At 41.9% G+C, this 24273-nt stretch overlaps 1 protein-coding gene across 1 annotated transcript in view; it reads left to right on the plus strand.

Moving 5' to 3' along the window:
• Positions 1–24273, plus strand: part of CTSS (cathepsin S) — a 38919-nt gene that overhangs the window by 9073 nt on the left and 5573 nt on the right. The window contains exons 4-7 of the mRNA XM_010387247.2: positions 5867–6016; positions 9037–9264; positions 10888–11053; positions 13502–13604. Of these exons, the coding sequence (XP_010385549.1) occupies positions 5867–6016; positions 9037–9264; positions 10888–11053; positions 13502–13604 (647 nt within the window). The remainder of the gene's footprint in view (positions 1–5866; positions 6017–9036; positions 9265–10887; positions 11054–13501; positions 13605–24273) is intronic.

Consider the following 24273-nt stretch of genomic DNA (forward strand, 5'->3'; position numbering starts at 1 on the left):
AACATCATTTCCTTTCTGTCTCCGCAAAAGCAATTTGAAGGTAAACAATAATAACAAAGGAATGTATAGTACAAAGTTGGAAAACAGTAGAATTTAAGGATGTAAGAACTTGTACAGAAATTCCTTACTTAGTTCTACTTTGACTGCTTTGTTTCTTTAACAAATCACTTCTTTAAAGGAAATTTTAAACTTACAGACCACCATTGTTTTTTTTAAAATAAATTCTAGAAAGTATTACCTAAAGACTATCGAAAGGCTTTTCTAGAAAGTTGCCATACTTATTTAAGTCTAGATTGACAATTTAGTATGATCCATCTGCTTTCTTAATGAGAGCATGTGGGTATTTAATCTCACAAATAATCCTCTATTGGTTTTCAGATTCTGTTCTGTCCTACAAAACTTTACCGCTGTTGCCAAAGTGAAGAAGGGAACGCCCTAGGTAGACTAAACTCCTTCTTAAATGCAGGAATCTTCTTTGTAATTCTTTCTCACATGGGAAACCCGTTTAGTCCACTTTTTAGACAGCCCTTTTATAAAATTCTGCCTTGCTTTGAAACAAAAATCTGCCTCCCTGTAACTTCTAGTTTTTACCATTCTCTTTTCCTCCTTCCCCATGAGGGTGCCTAACTGGGATGCTAGTGTGAAGTGTGAAACTAAACAAATCCAGATAATTCACCCCACCAGATCCTAATGGAACCTCTGTTGGTCACAACTATTACTGGTTTTTCTCAGTTTTTTTATTCCATGTCAGTTTTAAAATATATTCACAGTAACAGTTATTAGGATATTAGAAAGAAGAATAGGCTGGGCTCAGTGACTCACGCCTGTAATCCAGCACTTTGGGAGGCCGAGGTGGGTAGATCACGAGGTCAGGAGTTCAAGACCACCCTGACCAACATGGAGAAACCCCGTCTCTACTAAAAATACAAAATTAACTGGGTGCGGTGGCTCACGACTGTAATCCCAGCACTTTGTGAGGCTAAGATGGGCAGATGACCTGAGGTCGGGAGTTTGAGACCAGCCTAACCAACATAGAGAAACCCCATCTCTACTAAAAATACAAAATTAGCTGGATGTGGTGGCACGTGCCTGTAATCTCAGCTACTTGGGAGGCTGAGGCAGGAGAATCACTTGAACCCAGGAGGCAAAGGTTGCAGTGATCCGAGGTCACACCATTGCACTCCAGCCTGGACAACAAGAGTGAAACTCCATCTCAAAAAACAAAAAAAAAAAAGAAAAGAAAGAAGGATATAAGTGAAAGAGATATGTATATAGTCATGTGTCATATACATTTTGGCCACTGATGGACCACATATACCTTAGTGGTCCTTCAAGATTATAATGGAGCTGAAAAGTTCCTCTTGCCTAGCTAGTGATATTGTAGCCACCATAGCCATGTAGCATGATACACTACTCACTTGTCTGTGGTGATGCTGCTGTAAACAAACCTACTGCTCTGCCAGTGGTGTAAAAGTATAGCACATAAAATTTTGCACAGTACAAAATGTTTAATAATAATAAATGGCTATGTTACTGGTTTATGTACTTACTATACTATACTTTTAATTGTTATTTTAAAATGTACTCCTACTTACAGTTTTAAAAAGTTAACTGTAAAACAGCCTCAGGCAGGTCCTTCAGGAGGTATCCAGTAGAAAACATTGTTATCAGAGGAGATGACAGCTCCATGAGTGTTATCGCCCCTGAAGACCTTCCAGTGGGACAAGAGGTGGAGACGGAATGCAGTGATACTGATGATCCTGACCTTGTATAGGCCTAGGCTAATATGTGTGTGTGTGTGTGTGTGTGTGTGTGTGTGTGTGTGTGTGTGTTTGTATTTTAGTTTTTAACAAAAAAGTGTAAAAACTTTAAAAAAAATTTTTATTATACTTTAAGTTCTAGGGTACATGTGCACAACGTGCAGGTTTGTTACATATGTATACATGTGCCATGTTGGTGTGCTGCACCCATTAACTCGTCATTTACATTAGGTATATCTCCTAATGCTATCCCTCCCCCCTCCCCCCTCCCCACAATAGGACCCAGTGTGTGATGCTCCCCTTCCTGTGTCCAAGTGATCTCATTGTTCAATTCCCACCTATGAGTGAGAACATGCGGTATTTGGTTTTCTGTTCTTGCGATAGTTTGCTAAGAATGATGGTTTCCAGCTGCATCCATGTCCCTACAAAGGACACGAACTCATCCTTTTTTATGGCTGCATAGTATTCCATGGTGTATATGTGCCATGTTTTCTTAATCCAGTCTGTCACTGATGGACATTTGGGTTGATTCCAAGTCTTTGCTATTGTGAATACTGCCACAATAAACATATGTGTGCATGTGTCTTTATAGCAGCATGACTTATAATCCTTTGGGTATATCCCCAGTAATGGGATGGCTGGGTCATATGGTATTTCTAGTTCTAGATCCTTGAGGAATCGCCACACTGTTTTTTGCAATGGTTGAACTAGTTTACAGTCCCACCAACAGTGTAAAAGTGTTCCTATTTCTCCACATCCTCTCTAGCACCTGTTGTTTCCTGATTTTTTAATGATTGCCACTCTAACTGGTGTGAGATGGTATCTCATTGTGGTTTTGATTTGCATTTCTCTGATGGCGAGTGATGATGAGCATTTTTTCATGTATCTGTTGGCTGTATGAATGTCTTCTTTTGAGAAGTGTCTGTTCATATCCTTTGCCCACTTTTTGATGGGGTTGTTTGTTTTTTTCTTGTAAATTTGATTGAGTTCTTTATAGGTTCTGGATATTAGCCTTTTGTCAGATGAGTAGTTTGCAAAAATTTTCTCCTATTCTGTAGGTTGCCTGTTCACTCTGATGGTAGTTTCTTTTGCTGTGCAGAAGCTCTTTAGTTTAATTAGATCTCATTTGTCAATTTTGGCTTTTGTTGCCATTGCTTTTGGTGTTTTAGACATGAAGTCCTTGCCCATGCCTATGTCCTGAATGGTATTACCTAGGTTTTCTTCTAAGGTTTTTATGGTTTTAGGTCTAACATTTAAGTCTCTAATCCATCTTGAATTAATTTTCGTATAAGGAGTAAGGAAAGGATCCAGTTTCAGCTTTCTACTTATGGCTAGCCAATTTTCCCAGCACCATTTATTAAATAGGGAATCCTTTCCCCATTTCTTGTTTTTGTCAGGTTTGTCAAAGATCAGATGACTGTAGATGTGTGGTATTATTTCTGAGGGCTCTTTCTGTTCCATTGGTCCATATCTCCGTTTTGGCACCAGTACCATGCTGTTTTGGTTACTGTAGCCTTGTAGTATAGTTTGAAGTCAGGTAGTGTGATGCCTCCAGCTTTGTTCTTTTGGCTTAGGATTGTCTTGGCAATGCGGGGTCTTTTTTGGTTCCATATGAACTTTAAAGCAGTTTTTTCCAATTCTGTGAAGACAGTCATTGGTAGCTTAATGGGGATGGCATTGAATCTGTAAATTACCTTGGGCAGTATGGCCATTTTCACAATATTGATTCTTCCTATCCATGAACATGGTATGTTTTTCCATTTGTTTGTGTCCTCTTTTATTTCACTGAGCAGTGGTTTGTAGTTCTCCTTGAAGAGGTCCTTTACATCCCTTGTAAGTTGGATTCCTAGGTATTTTATTCTCTTTGAAGTTATTGTGAATGGGAGTTCATTCATGATTTGGCTCTGTTTGTCTGTTACTGGTGTATAAGAATGCTTGTGATTTTTGCACATTGATTTTGTATCCTGAGACTTTGCTGAAGTTGCTTATCAGCTTAAGGAGATTTTGGGCTGAGATAATGGGGTTTTCTAAATATACAATCATGTCATCCGCAAACAGGGACAATTTGACTTCTTCTTTTCCTAACTGAATACCCTTTATTTCTTTCTCTTGCCTGATTGCCCTAGCCAGAACTTCCAACACTATGTTGAATAGGAGCGGTGAGAGAGGGCATCCCTGTCTTGTGCCAGTTTTCAAAGGGAATGCTTCCAGTTTTTGCCCATTCAGTATGATATTGGCTGTGGGTTTGTCATAAATAGCTCTTATTATTTTGAGATACGTTCCATCAATACCGAATTTATTGAGAGTTTTTAGCATGAAGGGCTGTTGAATTTTGTCAAAGGCCTTTTCTGCATCTATTGAGATAATCAGGTGGTTTTTGTCTTTGGTTCTGTTTATATGCTGGATTACATTTATTGATTTGCGAATGTTGAACCAGCCTTGCATCCCAGGGATGAAGCCCACTTGATCATGGTGGATAAGCTTTTTGATGTGCTGCTGGATTCGGTTTGCCAGTATTTTATTGAGGATTTTTGCATCGATGTTCATTAGGGATATTGGTCTAAAATTCTCTTTTTTTGTTGTATATCTGCCAGTCTTTGGTATCAGGATGATGTTGGCCTCATAAAATGAGTTAGGGAGGATTCCCTCTTTTTCTATTGATTGAAATAGTTTCAGAAGGAATGGTACCAGCTCCTCCTTGTACCTCTGGTAGAATTTGGCTGTGAATCCATCTGGTCCTGGACTTTTTTTGGTTGGTAGGCTATTAATTATTGCCTCAATTTCAGAGCCTGCTATTGGTCTATTCAGGGATTCAACTTACTTTAAAAGTAAAAACTTTTAAAAAATTAAAAATAGAAAAAGCTTATAGAAGAAGGCAATAAAGAAGAACATATTTTCATACAGCTATACAATGTGTTTGTATTTTAAGGTGTTACTACAAAAGACAAAACATTTAAAAAATTAAAAGTTCATTAAGTAAAAAAGTTGCATTAAACTAAGGTTAATTTATTACTGAAGAAAGAAAAAATTTTTAACAAATTTAATGTAGCCTAAGTACACTGTGTTTATAAAGTCTACAGTAATGTCCTGGGCCTTCACATTCACTCTCTACTCACTCACTAACTCACCCAGAGCAACTCCAGGCCTTTCATAGTAAATAACCTATATAGAAGTACCATTTTTCCTTTTTTTTTTTTTTTTTTTGAGATAGAGTCTCACCCGTTGCCCAGGCTGGAGTGCAGTGGCACGATCTTGGCTCACTGTGACCTCTGCCTCCCAGGCTCAAGTGATTCTCCTGCCTCAGCCTCCTGAATAGCTGGGGTTACAGGCATGCATCACCACGCCCAGCTAATTTCTGTATTTTTAGTATAGATGGGGTTTCATCACATTGGCCAGGCTGGTCTCGAACTCCTGACCTCAGGTGATCTGCACAGCTCAGCCTCCCAAAGTGCTGGGATTGCAGGTGTGAGCCACTGTGCCCAGCCCCCATTTTTACTTTTTTTTTTTTTTTTTTTTTTGAGACGGAGTCTCCCTCTGTCACCCAGGCTGAAGTGCAGTGGCCCGATCTCAGCTCACTGCAAGCTCCGCCTCCCGGGTTTATGCCATTCTCCTGCCTCAGCCTCCCGAGTAGCTGGGATTACAGGCGCCTGCCACCTCGCCCGGCTAGTTTTTTGTGTTTTTTAGTAGAGACGGGGTTTCACCATGTTAGCCAGGATGGTCTCGATCTCCTGACCTTGTGATCCGCCCGTCTCGGCCTCCCAAAGTGCTGGGATTACAGGCTTGAGCCATTGCGCCCGGCCCCATTTTTACTTTTTATACTGTATTTTCACTGTATCTTTTCTATGTTTAGATATATTTAGATACACAAGTACTTCATATTGTTCTACAATTGCCTACAACCTTCAGTACAGTACCATGCTGTGCAGGTTTGTAGTCTAGGAGCAACAGGCCCTTCCATACAGCCTAGGTGTGTAGGAGCCGATATGCTCTAGGTTTGTGTAAGCAGACACTATGGTGTTTGCACAATGACAAAATCACCTAACGACGCATTTCTCAGAACATATTCCAGGAATTAAACGATGCCTGACTGTATATTTGCTTTGTAGACCAGTGAAGAAGTGATGTCTTTGATGAGTTCCCTGAGAGTTCCCAGCCAGTGGCAGAGAAATATCACATATAAGTCAAACTCCAATCAGATATTGCCGGATTCTGTGGACTGGAGAGAGAAAGGGTGTGTTACTGAAGTGAAATATCAAGTGAGTATTACCATCCCAAGCCTCTGAACCCTAGGTAGAGCTCTTTAAATGCTTAGTCTAGCTACAGAATTTTACAGTGAATGTTCACAGTCCCGCGTGTTACTTTCTAATTATTTTCATTATTCTTGTCTTCCCAACTAAATTATAAGTTCCTTAAGGGCAAGGATCACATATTATATTTATACAGTTGGTCCTTCATATCCACAGGTTCCATATCTGCAGATTCCACCAACAGTGGATCAAAAATATCCAGAAAAAGGTGAAGATAAAAAAATAGGCCAGGTGCTCACGCCCATAATACCATTACTTTGGGAGGCTGAGGTGGGCAGATCACCTGAGGCCAGGAGTTTGAGACCAGCCTGGCCAACATGATGAAACCTCATCTCCACTAAAAATACAAAAATTAGCTGGGCCCGGTGGCACACGCCTGTAATCCCAGTTACTCAGGAGGGTGAGGCAGGGGAATCACTTGAACCTGGGACACAGAGGTTGCAGTGAGCTGAGATCTTGCCACTGCACTCCAGCCTGGGCCATACAGTGAGATCCTGTCTTTAAAAAAAAAAAAAAAAAAAGCACATATAGGAGGATGTGTAAATTATATGCAAATACTCAGTCATTTATATAAGGAGCTTGAAAATTCTTGACTTTTGGTATGCTCAGAGGTCCTGGAACCAATCCCTTGTGGATACTGAGGGACAACTGGATTCTCCACAACGTTGTTTTTTGTTGTTGTTTGTTTTTTTGTTTTTGAGACAGAGTCTCCCTCTGTTTTGCCCAGGCTGGACTGCAGTGGTGCGATCTAGGCTCACTGCAACCTCTGCCTCTTGGGCTCAAGTGATCCTCCCACCTCAGCCTACATAGTGACTATAGGCACGTACCACCACACCCCACTTATTTTTTTTTTTTTCCTTTGTATTTTAGTAGAGATGGGTTTTGCCATGTTGCCCAAGCTGGTCTTAAGCTTCTGAGCTCAAGTGATCCTCCCACTTCCGCCTCCCAAAGTACTGGGATTATAGTCATGAGCCCTTGTGGTCAGCCTCCACAGTGCTTTTCTAAGTGATCATAGAACCACCTACTTAGACAAACACTGAACTAAGCAAATAGGTGTTTAACACAGACTTTCATTGCTCATGCTATGCATTGACTGCACTAGACTCTCCAGTAAGCCAATTGCTTGAGAAGCAGTGTTGCGTGAGAGAGCCCTGGTGATCAGGAAGTTTCTCCATTTCACTTGTGAATTTCAAAGTTGAAGGAGAAGAAAGAACTAGAGCTAGAGTGATCTATAAATTGTGCCACTCAAGTTAATTCATGGTTAGTCTTGCATCGTTAGAAAATGAAATATGTGCCTTGTAAAATTGTTGTTCCCATGCTGTTGTATTTTCCTTTAGTTTGCTTGTTTTAAAAAATTGCAAAAATCCTAAATTAGTTAGAGGTAAAACACATGTATCACCATAGAGGTCAGGGTAAGTGAGAGGAATCAGAGCATTCTGAGCAGCTACCCCAGCTTGTGATCAATGAAGAAAGTAAAAATTTATTAGGAAGTAAATGATGGCCAGGCACAGTGGCTCATGTCTGTGATTCCAGTGCTTTGGGAGGCAGATGCAGGAGGATCGCTTGAGACCAGGAGTTAGAAACCAACCTAGGCAATATAGTGAGGCCCTGTCTCTACAAAAAATAAAAATAAAAATTAGTCAGGCGGCCGAGCGCGGTGGCTCAAGCCTGTAATCCCAGCACTTTGGGAGGCCGAGACGGGCGGATCACAAGGTCAGGAGATCGAGACCATCCTGGCTAATACGGTGAAACCCCGTCTCTACTAAAGAATACAAAAAACTAGCCGGGCGACGAGGTGGGCGCCTGTAGTCCCAGCTACTTGGGAGGCGGAGGCAGGAGAATGGCGTAAACCCGGGAGGCGGAGCTTGCAGTGAGCTGAGATCCAGCCACCGCACTCCAGCCTGGGCGACAGAGCCAGACTCCGTCTCAAAAAAAAAAAAAAAAAAAAAAAAAAAAAAAAAATTAGTCAGGCATGGTGCACTCCTGTAGTCCCAGCTACTTGAGGGGCTGAGATGGGAGGATTGCTTGAGCCTGGGAGGTTGAGGCTACAGTGAGCCATGATCGCACCACTGCACTTCAGTCTGAGTGACAGAGGGAAACCCTGTCTCAAAACAAACAAACAAAAAAGAAGTAAATGGTACTGCTAATCTCTTATTCTTTTCCACCTACATATTTTTCTTTCAACTAGTTTTGGATTTCTTACCCGAGGTTCTCTAAAATAACAGCTTTAGAAGACCCAGTAAACCACATATTTAGATGTTAACTCTGAGTAAATTAATGAACTCCTTTCTCTGGGTGCTTGCATTTTAATGAACAATTTTGCTTCAATCAAAAGCAATGTCAATTTCCTTCCTTTGGGTGGAGAGCAAAGTGGGAGGAGGGGAGGAGAGAGAAAGAGAACAATTATGATGGGGCTCTGGACACCCTGCCCCTTTTAAAACTAAATCAGCTTTGACTTTTTTTGTTTGTTTATGCCTCCTTGTAAAATATTTTTTGATCAAAAAAATTCTGAAGATAACAAAGGTTTGAAAAATGCCAACCTAGGATTAAATTTCTTATGTTTCAGGCATCATTTGACAGGAGAAAGGGTATTTTAGGTCAAGGAAATCATCCTAGCTTCTCTCAAAATCTCATTACTGTAGGCAACTATCTCCCTTACTTATGGGTGAAAATAGGTGCAATTTGGTACATGCTCGGTGAGTATTGTTTCTTAGTATATTTGAATATGGTCATTATGCTCTGAGCTTGGTTGACCGCAAATCTCTATCAAGGTTGGACCTTGCCTAGATAACCATCAAGTATTTAGTCTTCATTCCCATTGTTAAAGACAGAAGGAAACTGTAGTGGCGGAGCTCTTTCTGGGAACTCGGGACAGAGCTGATGTAGTTGAGCGTTGTCCAGTTTGGGTTATGGAAGTCATTCCGAATGATTTTCTGTGATTTGCGTTTGTGACCTTGTATCTGTTTTAGGGTTCTTGTGGTGCTTGCTGGGCTTTCAGTGCTGTGGGGGCCCTGGAAGCACAGCTGAAGCTGAAAACAGGAAAGCTGGTGTCTCTCAGTGCCCAGAACCTGGTGGATTGCTCAACTGAAAAATATGGAAACCAAGGCTGCAATGGTGGCTTCATGACAAGGGCTTTCCAGTACATCATTGATAACAACGGCATCGACTCAGACGCTTCCTATCCCTACAAAGCCACGGTGTGTCACAAGCAAACTTTTTGTGCTGCCCCATGATCTCATGTTATCCACTGACTGACTGCACTGGGCTTGCCACCATGCCAATTGCTTGAGAAGCAGTATTGTGTATGAGAGAGAACCCTGTGCAGGAATTCTTAAATTCTCAAGAGTTCTCTTTCTGATGAAGTACTCTTCTTAATATATCAGTAGTACAAATAAGCAAGTAGCACTCATGCTTAAAAACAGATTTTAATGATTGGAAGTAGTGGCTCACGACTGTAATCTCAGCACTTTGGGAGGCCAAGGTGGGTGGATCACCTGAGGTCAGGAGTTTGAGACCAGCCTGGCCAATATGGTAAAACATTGTCTCTACCGAAAATACAAAAATTAGCCGGGCATGGTGGCGCATGCCTGTGGTCCCAGCTACTTGGGAGGCTGAGGCAGGAGAATCACTTGAACTCAGGAGGCGGAGGTGCAGTGAGCCAAAATCACACCACTGTACTCCAGCCTTGGCAATGGAGCAAGACTCCGTCTCAAAATTAAACAAAACAGATTTTAAGCAAACTATCCTTAAAATTACTTCTCTGTAAACTTTTTCTTCTGCAGCCTCCCATGCTCAACCTTATTCTCAGATCATTAACCATATCATTCTTCCACCCACTGAGAAGCTAAATAATACCCTCCTCTTCCTCGCAAATTCATTATACATTTTGATATAACGATAGCCTAAGGATTGTGTCCATGTTACAGAAGATTTTAAAAATATAAAAATATCACTCAAAAACCTTCTACCTTAACCACTATTATTTTGGTTTATTTCTTTCAAGTTATTTTCCTGTTAAGCACTTAAAAAACACAGTTGGCCAGGTGTGGTGGCTCATGCCTGTAATCTCAGCACTTTGGGAGGTCGAGGTGGGAGGGTTGCTTGAGCTCAAGAGTTTGAGACCAGCCTGTGCGACATAGGGAGACCTCCCCTCTACTAAAAATAAAAATAAAAAAAAAAGTCAGGCATGGTGGTGCACACCTGAGTAGAAGTTCCAGCTACTTAGGAAGCTGAGATGGGAGAATCACTTGGCCCAGGAAATGGAGACTGCAGTGAGCCATGATTGCGCCACTGCACTCCAGCCTGGACAATGGAGGGAGAGCCTGTCTCAAAAAAATAAATAATATAAATAAATACAAAACATAGTTGTATATATGACAAACATGAATTTGTAACTTTCCTTTTCCCACTTGAAATACACTGTGTTTCCTATATTATATGGTCTTTATATACCATCATTTTAACTGCAGATCATCTTGCAGGCATCAAAAAGATTTTAAAGCTCTCATCTAGAGGTTTTTATCTCTATGTAATATTTCCCTACAGTCCACCTCAGAGTCTGAGGGGACCTTGTCCTGGCAAGTTTTGCCTGTATGAGGATGTTCACAATTTGAAAGAATAGAATAGTTCTGTATTTCCTCCATTATTGCTGAAACCCAGGACTGTCAGGATTTGGAAGACTTGCAAAGGAAGGAGCCTTAGACACATGAAAAAGTTAAAGAAAGGAAAGAAGACATATTTAAAATCCAGGCTTAGGATACTGGTGATTTACAAAGGAGTTGAAGTATACTTCTTTATCTGATTTATACTTCTTTTTGCAGGATCAGAAGTGTCAATATGACTCAAAATATCGTGCTGCCACATGTTCAAAGTACACTGAACTTCCTTATGGCAGAGAAGATGTCCTGAAAGAAGCTGTGGCCAATAAAGGCCCAGTGTCTGTTGGTGTAGATGCGAGTCATCCTTCTTTCTTCCTCTACAGAAGTGGTAAAAAGATAAATAAATAAATAATAATTAGAATTTAAAGAAAGAAAGAAAGGATATTGGCTGAGCACGGTGGTTCATGCCTGTAATTCCAGCTTTGGAGGCTGAGGTGGGAGGATTGCTTGAGCCTGGGAGTTTGACACCATCCTGAGCAACATCACAAGACCCCTATCTCTATAAAAAATAAAAATAAAAATAAAAATTAGCCAGGTATGGTGGCATTCACTTGTAGTCTCAGCTACTTGGGAGGGTGAGGCGGAAGGATTCCTTGAACCCAGAAATTTGAGGTTATAGTGAGCTATGATCATACCACTGCATTCCAACCTGGGCAACAGAGTGAAAACCTGTCTCTAAAAAACAAGGAAGAAAGAAAGAGAGAAAGAAGGAAGAAAGAAGGGAAGGGGGCCGGGCACGGTGGCTCAAGCCTGTAATCCCAGCACTTTGGGAGGCCGAGACGGGCGGATCACGAGGTCAGGAGATCGAGACCATCCTGGCTAACACGGTGAAACCCCGTCTCTACTAAAAAATACAAAAAACTAGCCGGGCGAGGTGGCGGGCGCCTGTAGTCCCAGCTACTTGGGAAGCTGAGGCAGGAGAATGGCGTGAACCCGGGAGGCGGAGCTTGCAGTGAGCTGAGATCTGGCCACTGCACTCCAGCCCGGGTGACAGAGCGAGACTCTGTCTCAAAAAAAAAAAAAAAAAAAAAAAAAAAAAGAGGGGAAGGGCCCGGTAGGGCAGGGCAGGGCAGGGCAGGGCAAGGCGGGGCGGGGTGGGGTGAGGCGATTTTAAATCTCATGAACCAACGTCTGCTGCCTTCAAACTTTTCTTCTGCAGCTTCCTCGCCTCTCTCAACCTTCTTACAATAGAAGAGAGTTAAGGTCTTGTTCTGGATTAGGTTTTGGCGTAAGGGCATGCTTGGTTGGCTTACTCTTTTATCTAGACCAATCAGATTTTCTCTGTATCAGCAATAAGGCTGTTTCACTTTCCTGTCATTTGTGTGTTCAGGAGAGTAGCATTTTTAATTTCCTTCAAGCACTTTTCCTTTACAGTCACAGCATGGCTGACTGTTCGGTACAAGAGGCCTAGGCTAGGTTCTGGCCTGCCTTGGCTTTCAACATGCCTTTCCCACTAAGCTTAATCACATCTAGCTTTTGACTTAAAGTGAGAGATATGCAACTTTTCTTTTTACTTGAACACTTAGGCCTATTATAGGGTTATTATGTGGCATAATTTCAGTATCATTGTGTCTCAGGGGATAGGGAGGCCTGAAGAGACAGACAGCAGTGTGGCCAGTCTGTGGATCAGTCAGAACACACACAACATTTGTGGGTTAAGTCTGCTATCTTATATAGGTGTGGTTTGTAGCTCACCTCCAAAATTATAAAGTAACATCAAAGATCATTGATCACAGATGAGCATAACAGATACAATAATGATGAGAAAGTTTGAAATATTGTGAGAATTACCAAAATGTGGTACAAGGACACAATGTGAGCACATGCTTTTGGGAAAATGGTACCAATAGACTTGCTGAATGTAGAGTTGCCACAAACCTTCAATTTGTAAAAAATGCAATATCTAGCTGGGTGCAGTGGCTCATACCTATAATCCCAGCGCTTTGGGAGGCCAAGGCAGGAGGATGACTGGAGCCTAGGAGATTGAGGTTACAGTTAGCTATGATCATACCACTGTATTACAGCCTAGACAACAGAGCAAAACTCTGTTCCTTAAAAAAAAAGGTAATATCTGCAAAGCACAATAAAGCAAAGCACAATAAAATATGTCTGTATACACAGAGAATTATAATAACTGATTGTATGCAAGTTTAAAAATACTTAGAAAAAAAAAAACAGAAAAGAAAAAAACTTAGAAAAAGGTGGTGTGCTTATCAAACAAGGTTTCTGAGGGAACCATGACTGGAGTGATGCTAAGCTTGGCAAGAACACTGACAAATACAGCTTTGGTGGCAAATAATTATGAGCCCTAGTTTATGCATGAGAGTATACGTCCTTAACTTTTTTTTTTCTTTTTTCTTTTTTTTGAGATGGAGTCTCACTCTGTTGCCTGGCTGGAGTGAGGTGGCACAATCTCAGCTCACTGCAACCTCCACCTCCTGGGTTCAAGCAATTCTCCTGCCTCAGCCTCCTCAGTAGTTGGGACTACAGGAGCGTGCCACCATGCCCTGCTAATTTTTGTATTTTTAGTAGAGACGGGGGTTTCACCATGTTGGCCAGGATGGTCTCGATCTCTTGACCTCGTGATCCGCCTGCCTCGGCCTCCCAAACTGCTGGGATTACAGGCTTGAGCCACCAAGCCCGGCCATGTCCTTAACTTTTTAAATTAATCTTGCTATGTATTCAAAGCAGGCTAATAAAAAGTAATACAGTTTTTAAATGCCCTTTATTATCCTTTAGTATTCACTCTTTTTTCCCACCCGTAATTGATTCTCAGGTGTCTACTATGAACCATCCTGTACTCAGAATGTGAATCATGGTGTACTTGTGGTTGGCTATGGTGGTCTTAACGGGAAAGAATACTGGCTTGTGAAAAACAGGTAATATATTTACACTTTATATTTAATTGGAATCAGGAATTTGAGGGAGTTTCAGCAAATACTCTCTTATGATTTTGATGATGATGATTATGATCATGATATTGACGATGAACTTTATAGCTTCTTACAAAGTGACATTCTAAATTTCTCAGTGCCCCCATCTCTTCACTTACTATTCTGCCTTCATCACTTTGTTTTCATGGTTTATCTTCTGTACTACTTCTCTGATCATTCCTTCTCAACCTCTCTTATGAAACTATTCCTCTGCTTAGCCCAAAATTGTTGGTACTCTTCTTCTTTTTTTTTCTTATTTTGAGACAGAGTCTCGCTCTGTCCCCCAGGTTGGAGTGCAGTGGCCGGATCTCAGCTCACTGCAAGCTCCGCCTCCCGGGTTTACGCCATTCTCCTGCCTCAGCCTCCCGAGTAGCTGGGGCTACAGGCGCCCACCACCTCGCCCGGCTAGTTTTTTGTATTTTTAGTAGAGACGGGGTTTCACCGTGTTAGCCAGGATGGTCCTCTTTTTATTTTATTTTTTCTTGGGTGCCATAATTCCACTCTTAGGACTCTAGCTATAACCTTTATATGCCAATAGCTTTTGAATCTCTAGCTCTAGTTCTGACATCTTCCCAGAACTTCAGACTTACCTGGACACACGCACTTACACATATCTTAGTCTCTCCAAGCTCAATACATCCAAATAATTCAGTACTCTCTCCCCCATACTGTTCCTCCTTCAGAATTTCCCACATCAGTAAAGAGCCACACAACACAGTCACCCAGTAAGATATGATGGATTCATCTGAGACCTCCCCAAGTCTGACCAAGCAACCAATTAGTCAAAGCAATTTTACCTCATCTATGTCCTTGATTCTGTCCCTTCTCTGTTTCTTCTATTACGGCTCTAGTTCAGGCATCTCTGTGTGGACTATTGCTGTCCCCTTCTAACTGGTCTCCTTTACTCTCTCTTTTCTTCCCCTTTACCCTCAAATCCATCTTTCATACTGCTGCCAAACTTATTTGTCTAAAATATGAACGGGTCTGGGCTTATAACTCTTCTACTGAGTTTCATGCAGTGTAAAATTAATGTTCCCTGACAGAGGACAAGTCCTATAGGCCGTGCTCCCTGCCTTGCCAGCCTCACCTCCTGGCATTCGTTGCCTCCTGTTTTCACTCTGGTTATATTGCGCCATCCACAGTTGTAGTTCCCATACATTCCACTTTATCTGTAATACCTTCCTTCCTCTCTCGGTTTGTGTTCCCTCTGCCTAGAATATCCTGTCTTCTCTTTTGGTTTACTTCTCCTTTTCTTCAGAAGCAGCTCAGGCACAATCTATTCCAGAAAGTCTTTCCTGAATCCTTGGGATGAGCAAAATGTCTTTTTTCTATGCTGCCAAAATGTCCTATACATACTGGATCACAGCATTTTAGACATTATATTTAAATTGTATTTTTACTTGTCTGTCACTCCAATGTTCTGTACGTGCCTTTGGGGAGAGATTATGTCTTGTCTTCGTATCCGCAGCACAGACTAAGTGGGTGGCACCGAAAGGCCCCTCAATATATGTGTTGAACTGACATCTATATCACTCATAAACAAAAGGAACATAACTTCTAGAGGGAAAAAAGGGAGGATATATGAAGAGTTGAAACTTTGGGGCACACCTGGAGTTTCTCTTTGTGTTAGTTTGCTATGGCTGCCATGACAAAGTGCCATAAACTGAGCAGCTTAAATAACAGAAATTTATATCTCCCAGTTCTGGAGGCTGGAAGTCTAAGATCAAGGTGTTACTAGCTTCTCACGCTGTGAGGAAGAAAATATTTGTGGACACAGGAAAAAAAAATTACTGTATGATCTTACTTATATGTGGGATCTGAAAAAGTCAAACTTACAGAAACAGACAGTAGAATGGTGGCTGCCAGGGACTGGAGGCTGGGTAAATGAGGAGATGTTGATCAAAGAGTGTAAACTTTCAGGTATAAGATGAACAGGTTCTGGGAATCAAAGGTACAGCCCGGGTGGAGATGGATGCATTATTTCATTTGATTATGGCAATCATTGCACAGTGTGCACATACATCAAGTCATCACACTGTACACCTTGAGTTTATACAATCTGTGTCAATTAAATATGTTCTTTTAATTAAAAAAAAAAGTTTGATGCCTCTCCCCTAGCTTCTGAAAGTTTGCTGGTGATCTTGGACTTTCCTCGGCCTTTAGAACCATCCCCCTGACCTCTGCCTTCATTTTCACATGACATTCTGCCTGTATGCATTTCTGTATCTATTCATAATTTTACTTTCTTCCCCTTCTTGAGACAGGGTCTCACTCTGTCACCCAGGCTGGAGTGCAGTGGGGTTATCAATGTTCACTGCAGCCTCAAACTCCTGGGCTCAAGCAATCCTCCCACATCATCCACCAAAGTAGCTGGCACTACAGGCATGCACCACCGCACCAGGCGAATTTTAATTTCTATTTGTAGAGACAGGATCTCTCTATGTTTCCTAGACTGGTCTCAAACTCCTGGGTTCAAGTGATCTTCCTGCTTTGGTCTCCCAGAGCACTGGGATTATAGGTGTGAGCCACTGTGCCTAGCCAATTTTCCCTTTTCATGAGCATCATTCATGTTGGATTAGGACCCACCCTAATGACCTCATCTTAATTTAATTAATTATATCTACATCAACCCCATCTCTCAATAAGTTCACATTCTGAGGTACTGGAGGTTAGGATTCCAACATGAATTTTGCGGGGACACAATGCAACCCATAACACCCCTCAAATCTTTACTTGAAGTACGTAGTCTACAAATCAAACAAAAGGTGCTTTCCTACCCTTTTCCCATTGTGGCACACATAGAAGATGATGATATTTGTATGGCCAACTGGGAAAGTAGCTGAGGGGATCAATATCTTGGCTCACTGATAACCTATTCACATCACTGGTCAGCTTGGGTGTAGACCAGTGATAGCTTTTTAAAATGAAACCATTTCCTTCATATCTTATTGATTCTCTAAGGAACTCCCTACAGCAGGTGTTCTAAATTCTCTCCTCTACTGAAGCTGCTCTTGAAGATCATCTATATCTTTTAGTGTTGAAATTCAAAGCTGCTTCTCTTCACTCATTCATTCAACGAGCACTTACTAGGCATCTACAACGTGATTGGCATTATCTAGGCCCTGGAGATACAAAAAATAGTAAGAAACCATCCTGTCCTAAAGGCACTCACAATCTAACATGAAAAAAATATATATTATATATACATACATAATATATAATATACATTATATATAATTTGTATTATAGATACATCTATAATGCATATATAATACATATATAATATATATTATATTTGATTATGGCAATTATGTCTAGGGTTGATGTAGACATAATACATACATATACATACATATATAATATATACATACATATTATATATTATATATACATACATAATATATTATATATTACATATACATACATTATATATTACATACATATTATGTGATATATATTATGTATACATACATATTATATAATATATAATGTATACATACATATAAATCTCTCTATCTATAGAGAGAGAGAGAGGCTGCAGTGAACATTGATCACCCCACTGCACTCCAGCCTGGGTGACAGACTGCACTCCAGCCTGTCTCAAAAAGGGGAAAAAAGTAAAATTATGAAGAGAGACAGAAATTCATGCATATATATATATTTTTTTCTTTTCTTTTCTTTTTTTGAGACAGAGTCTCACTCTGTTGCCCAGGCTGGAGTGCAATGGTGTAATCTCGGCTCACTGTAGCCTCTGCCTCCCAGGTTCCAGCGATTCTCCTGCCTTAGCCTCCTTGGTAGCTGGGATTACAGGCGCTCGCCACCACGCTGGCTAATTTTTGTATTTTTAGTAGAGATAGGGTTTCGCCATGTTGGCCAGGCTGGTCTCAAACTCCCGACCTAAGGTGATACACCCACCTCGGCCTCCCAAAGTGCTGGGATTACAGGTGTGAGCCACCGCGCCCAGCCTAAATAGATTTTTAAACGATACAACAAACACATCGTGGTATAATGATACATGTCTAAATGGCTATGGGACTATTGAGGAGGAAATGCCTAACAGTCTAAATCTCCACAGAGAAGACACTATTTGCATCAAGTTTTCAGATGTATGGAATTATTCATGTATTGGAGGAAGAAAGTGCATTAGAGGTTGGAAAATTGCTCAACGACCCAGAAAACATATGCAATGGCACATTTCTCACTATCTTGATTCACTTTGTTACATCAACTTTAGCCTCATATCTTACATTATTTTATCCACCTGTCTGTTACATGAGTTTGCTATATCAAAGCAAACTCATCTGCTCCTTCAGTTTCAACTATTGCCATTATGTAGATGATCCCCAGTTCATAATCTCTGAAAATGACCTCCTAACTAAGTGACAGACTTCCTTGTCCAACTTCCAATTTGGCAGCTCTACTTGAAAAATCCAAACTCCCCACCTACATCACCCTACTACCAACATATACACACGCTCATACTCAATAAGTTTACAATGTTCTTCTCTTCCTTTCATCGCTCATCCCTGAAAAGGATTTTAGAACAAGCTCAAGGGAAAACTATTCCCTGTTTTGGGTAATATATTACCATCTTCAGATTATTAAAGCCTAAGCATCATCTTGGCCTTCTCCTTTTTCCCCCTCAACCCACACAACCCTATCCATTTGGCCTCTGAATCATATTTTATATGAATTTTCTCTTTGCCATTCCCAACGGCCCTGCTGTAATTCAGATTCTATTCCAGCCATCTATAGAGGTATCTTCTTAAAATATAGATCATGTCAACTCCTGCTCAAAAATTCTAAATAGATCACCATTGTCTAAAAATGAAGTCCAAACTCCTGGCCAGGCATTCCAGGTGCTCCACTATCTAGTTTTTAACATAATCTTAGACATTTCTTCCACTATATTTTCATATACCCACAGTCGTACTCTGGCCACAGTGAACTACTTATTCATCATTCCCTAAGTTTACAGATACATCCCTACCTCTGTTTCTTTATATATGCTGCTTCATCTTTCTGATATGCCTGTGAAGCCCAATGCTGTCTACAGAAATACCACCCGTCTTGGTGATGGACATTCTTATACAGTTTGACGGGAAAGTAAGCTGTATTTATTCTTTTTTTGGGGGGGGTGACGGAGTCACTCTGTCACCAGGCTGGAGTGCAGTGGCATGATCTCAGCTCACTGCAACCTCCGCCTTTCAGATTCAAGTGATTCTTCTGCCTCAGTCTCCTGAGTAGCTGGGACTACAGGCACGTGCCACCACACCCAGCTAATTTTTGTATTTTTAGTAGAGACAGGGTTTCACCATGTTGGATGGAGTTTCACCATGTTGGCTAGGATGGTCTCAATCTCTTGACCTCGTGATCTTCCCACCTTGGTCTCCCAAAGTGCTGGGATTATAGGCGTGAGCCACCGCACCTTGCCTATTCTCTTTCTTGAAAGCAATTTGACGATATGATAAAGAACTTTTTAAATGTTCATATTCTTCCCCCCCCCTTGTTTTTGTTTTTTGTTTTGAGACAGAGTCTCGCTCTGTCACCCAGGCTGGAGTGCAGTGGCACGATTTTGGCTCACTGCAACCTCTGCCTCCCAGGTTCAAGCGATTCTCCTACCTCAGTCTCCCGCATAGCTGGGATTACAGGCGCCCACCAACACGCCTGGCTAATTTTTGTATTTTTAGTAGAGATAGGGTTTCACCATGTTGGTCAGGCTGGTCTCCAACTCCTGATCTTGGGTGATCTGCCTGCCTTGGCCTCCCAAAGTGCTAGGATTACAGGCGCAAGCCACTGCGCCCAGCCAGTGCCCCATTACTTTTTTTTCTTGGAATCTATATAAAGAAAATAATCCTAAATATGGGAAAACTTTCATACCCAACTTGGGTGAATTGTAGCATTATTCTTTAATAGTAAAAACTAGTAAGTAGCCAAAAATGCCTAACAATAGGTATATGATTAAATAAATTATGACATAATCAACTCCATACATTAGAATTATTCAGACTATTATTAATAACCTAATAAAATACTTGGGATATATATTTAAATGAAAAAAGATGGCCGGGTGCGGTGGCTCAAGCCTGTAATCCCAGCACTTTGGGAGGCCGAGGCGGGCGGATCACAAGGTCAGGAGGTCGAGACCATCCTGGCTAACACAGTGAAACCCCGTCTCCACTTAAAAAATACAAAAAATTAGCCGGGCGAGATGGCGGCGCCTGTAGTCCCAGCTACTCGGGAGGCTGAGGCAGGAGAATGGCGTGGACCCGGGAGGCGGAGCTTGCAGTGAGCTGAGATCCGGCCACTGCACTCCAGCCTGGGCGACAGAGCGAGACTCCGTCTCAAAAAAAAAAAAAAAAAAAAGAAAAAAGATACACATAAATATAAAATTTATATGTAGTATAAATATTAGCTGAATGTGGTAAGCTCATGCTTATAACTCTAGAGCTTTGGGAGGCCAAGGCAGGAGGATCACTTGAGGCCAGGAGTTTAAGGCCAGCTTGAGCAACATAGGGAGACCCAGTCTCTACAAACAAATTTTAAAAATTAGCTGGGCATGGTGGCATGTGCCTGTAATATCAACTACTCGAGAGGCTGAGGTAGGAGGATTTTTTGAGCCCAGGAGTTTAGGGCTACAGTGAGCCATGATCACACCACCGCCCTCTAGCCTAGGTGACAGAGCAGGACCCTATCTCAAAAAAAAAAAAATTAAGTTAAACATAGTATGTCCAACCAGGCTTAGTGGCTCATGCTTGTAATCCCAGCACTTTGGGAGGCTGAACTGGGAGGATCTCTTGAGCCCAGGGGTTCAAGACCAACCTGGGGAACATAGACCCCATCTCTGTACAAAAATAAGCCAGGCATGGTGACACACACCTGTGGCCCTAGCTACTTGGGAGACTGAGGTGGGAAGATCACTTGAGCCCATGAAGTTGAGGCCACTGTGAGTGAGCCATGATCACATCACTCAACTCCAGCTTCATTGACAGAATGAGATCCTATCTCAAAATAAAAGGAGGGAGGCCAGGCGCGGTGGCTCACGCCTGTAATCCCAGCACTTTGGGAGGCCGAGGCGGGCGGATCACGAGGTCAGGAGACTGAGACCATACTGGCTAACCCGGTGAAACCCTGTCTCTACTAAAAATACAAAAAAAATTAGCCGGGCGTGGTGGCACATGCCTGTAGTCCCAGCTACTCGGGAGGCTGAAGCAGGAGAATGGCATGAACCTGGGAGGCGGAGCTTGCAGTGAGCCAAGATCGCACCACTGCGCTCCACACTCCAGCCTGGGTGACAGAGCGAGACTCCGTCTCAAAAAAAAAAAAAAAAAAAAAGGAAGAAAAAAAAGAAAGGTACTAATTTTAAAATGAAAAAAAAAAGTCATTACAAATCCTATTCATTTTTAAATCCTGCCGCAAATACTCTTTCATATCCCATTCTCTTAGAATTGTTTCTCTATTTCCTAAGCTTTGGCAATGCTTTATGAATTCTATTATAGTATTTTACACATATCCCTCGTGTTATAGCTATTTGTGCAAACCATGCTCTATTCACTAAAATGTAAACTTCTTCAAGGTAGGATAGTCTCCTGTTCATTTTTGTATCTTCGTTCAGACACTGATTCAACAAACATATATTGAGTACCTACCATGTGCCAAGCTAGGAACTAGCAATTGGAAATGAAAAATGCAGCTTTTCTACCATCCCTCAAGGTACTCCTAGTCTAACGGAGTAAAGGAAACAGGCAGGTGCATGTATACTCCGTTTCAACTCAATGTGATAAATGCTAAAATAGAGGTGGCATAGGTTGCACTGGAGGCATAAAAGAACTTTGGCAGGTGATTTAACTTCTTTAACTTTTAGTTTCATCACCCTTCTTACAGTGGAAGAGAGTTAGGGCCTTGCTCTGGATTAGGTTTTGGCTTAAGGAAATGTTGTGGCTGCTTTGCTCTTTTATCTAGACCACTCAAATCGTATCAGTGATAAGGCCAGTTCACTTTCTTCCCTTTCTTTTTTTTCTTCCTTTTCTTTTCTTTTTCTTCGTTCTTTCTTTCTTTTTCTTTTTCTTTTTTCTTTTTTTTTTTTTTTTTTTGTTGTTGTTTGTTTGTTGTTGTTGCGAGTCTCACTCTGTCACCCAGGCTGGAGTGCAGTGGCACAATCTCAGCTCACTGCAACCTCCGCCTCCCAGGCTCAAGCAATCCTCCCACTTCAGCCCTCCAAGTAGCTGGGACTACAGGCACGTGCCACCAGGCACAGGTAATCTCTGTATTTTTAGCATGTTGCCCAGGCTAGTCTTGATCTCTTGAGCTCAAGTTATCTACCCGCCTCAGCTTCCCAAAGTGCTGGGATTACAGGCATGAGCCACTGCACCTGGCCCGTTGTGTTGCTTTCTTATCATTCATGTGTTCACTGGAGTAGCATTTTAATTTCCTCCAAGAACTTTCCTTTTGCATTCGCAACATGGCTAACTGGTTCAAGAGGTCTAGCTTTCAGCCTACCTTGGCTTTCACAAAGCATAATCATTTCTAGCTTTGATGTAAAATGAGAGATGTATAACTCTTCCTTTCACTTGAACACTTAGAAGCCACTGAAAGGTTGTTTTTTGTTTGTTTGTTTTTGTTTTTTGAGACAGAGTCTCCCTCTGTTGCCCAGGCTGGAGTACAGTGGCGCAATCTCGGCTCACTGAAACCTCTGCCTCCCAGGTTCTAAGCGATTCTCCTGCCTCAGCCTCTGGAGTAGCTGGGATTACAGGCGCGCACCACCATGCCTGGCTAATTTTGTATTTTTAGTACAGACGGAGTTTCGCCATGTTGGCCAGGCTGATCTTGAACTCTTGTCCTCAGGTGATCCACCCGCCTCGGTCTCTCAAAGTGCTGGGATTACAAGCGTGAGCCACCATGCCCAGCCCGTTGTAAGGTTACTAATTGGCCTAATTTCAATATCATTGTGTCTCAGGGAAGAGGGAGGCCAAAGAAGAGAGATGGGGGAAGTGTCAGTTAGTGGAGCAGTCAGAACACACACCACTTATCAATTAAGTTCACCATCTTATATGCGTGTGGCTCATGGCACCCCAAGACAATTACAATAGTAACATTAAAGATCACTGGTCCCAGCCTGGGCAACATAGCAAGACTCTGTCTCTACAGAGAGTTTTTTTTTTTTTTTTTTTTTTTTTGAGACGGAGTCTTGCTCTGTCACCCAGGCTGGAGTACAGTGGCCGGATCTCAGCTCACTGCAAGCTCTGCCTCCCGGGTTTACGCCATTCTCCTGCCTCAGCCTCCGGAGTAGCTGGGACTACAGGCGCCCGCCACCTCGCCCGGCTAGTTTTTTTGTATTTTTTAGTAGAGACGGGGTTTCACCGTGTTAGCCAGGATGGTCTCGATCTCCTGACCTGGTGATCCGCCCGTCTCGGCCTCCCAAAGTGCTGGGATTACAGGCTTGAGCCACCGCGCCCGGCCTGATAGTTTTTTTTTTAATTACCCGGGCATGGTGGTACATATCTGTGGTCCCAGCTACTTGGGAGGTTGAGGCTGCAGTGAGCTGTGATTGTGCCACTGCACTCCAGCCTGGATGACAGAGTGAGACCCTGTCTCAAGAATTTTTTTAAAAATCACTGATCACAGATCACCATCACAGATTTGATAATAATGAAAACCGTTGAAATATTGTGAGAAATGCCAAAATATGACACAGGGACACGAAGTGAGCACAGGCTGTTGGAAACATTGTGCCAATAGACTTGCTCCATGCAGGTTTACCACAAATCTTCAATTTGTAAAAAATGCAAAATTTGCAATGCACAATAAAGCGAAGCACAATAAAACAAGATATGCCTGCACTTCTCAATACCTCTACTGTTACCACTAGAGTTCAAGCCACCATCTATCTCCTGGTCTGTTGCAATAATCTTGTAACTGGTAGCTGCTTCCCTCTTGTTTGCTTGCAGTCAATCCTCTATACATTAACCAGAGTTATCTTTTTAAAGCATAAAGTAGATTATGTTACCCTTCTACCCCAAACCCTCTAATGGCTTTCCTTCCCACTCAGAATAAAACCCATGACCTGTAAAGCATGACATTATCTGGCCTTAGCCTGCCTCTCCAACCACCTCTCCAACTACTCTCCCCTCTCTCATTCAGCTCCTGGCACATTAGCCTTTTTGCTATTTCTTGACACACCATGCTTATTTCTAGCCCTTTATCCAGGTCTTTGCCTCACTTGCATCTTTGCTCAAGCATCCACTCAGCGAAGCTTTTCCCGACCATTCCGCCTCAAATTGAGCCCTGTCTCCTAACACTCTGTGTCCCTTATCCTGCTTTATTTTTCTTTATTGTACTTATCATATTATATGATCAAGTATTTCTTTGTTTACTGTATGTTTCTCCTCTAGAACCTAGGCTTTAGAAAGACTTTGTCTCTGTAATCCTAATGCCTAGAAGAGTGTCTGGCACAGCCTAAGAAACCCAGGACTTCAGTCTATTACAAAGGAAACTGGCACTGATCAACTTTCCCACTTTGCTAAGGGCTACGAGGCTTTCTGAGACATAGGACTTTCTTTTTAAAAACAGGACAGTCCTTGGCCGGGCGCGGTGGCTCAAGCCTGTAATCCCAGCA

Source organism: Rhinopithecus roxellana, chromosome 8, assembly GCF_007565055.1.
Source record: "Rhinopithecus roxellana isolate Shanxi Qingling chromosome 8, ASM756505v1, whole genome shotgun sequence".
Taxonomy (NCBI): Eukaryota; Metazoa; Chordata; class Mammalia; order Primates; family Cercopithecidae; genus Rhinopithecus; species Rhinopithecus roxellana.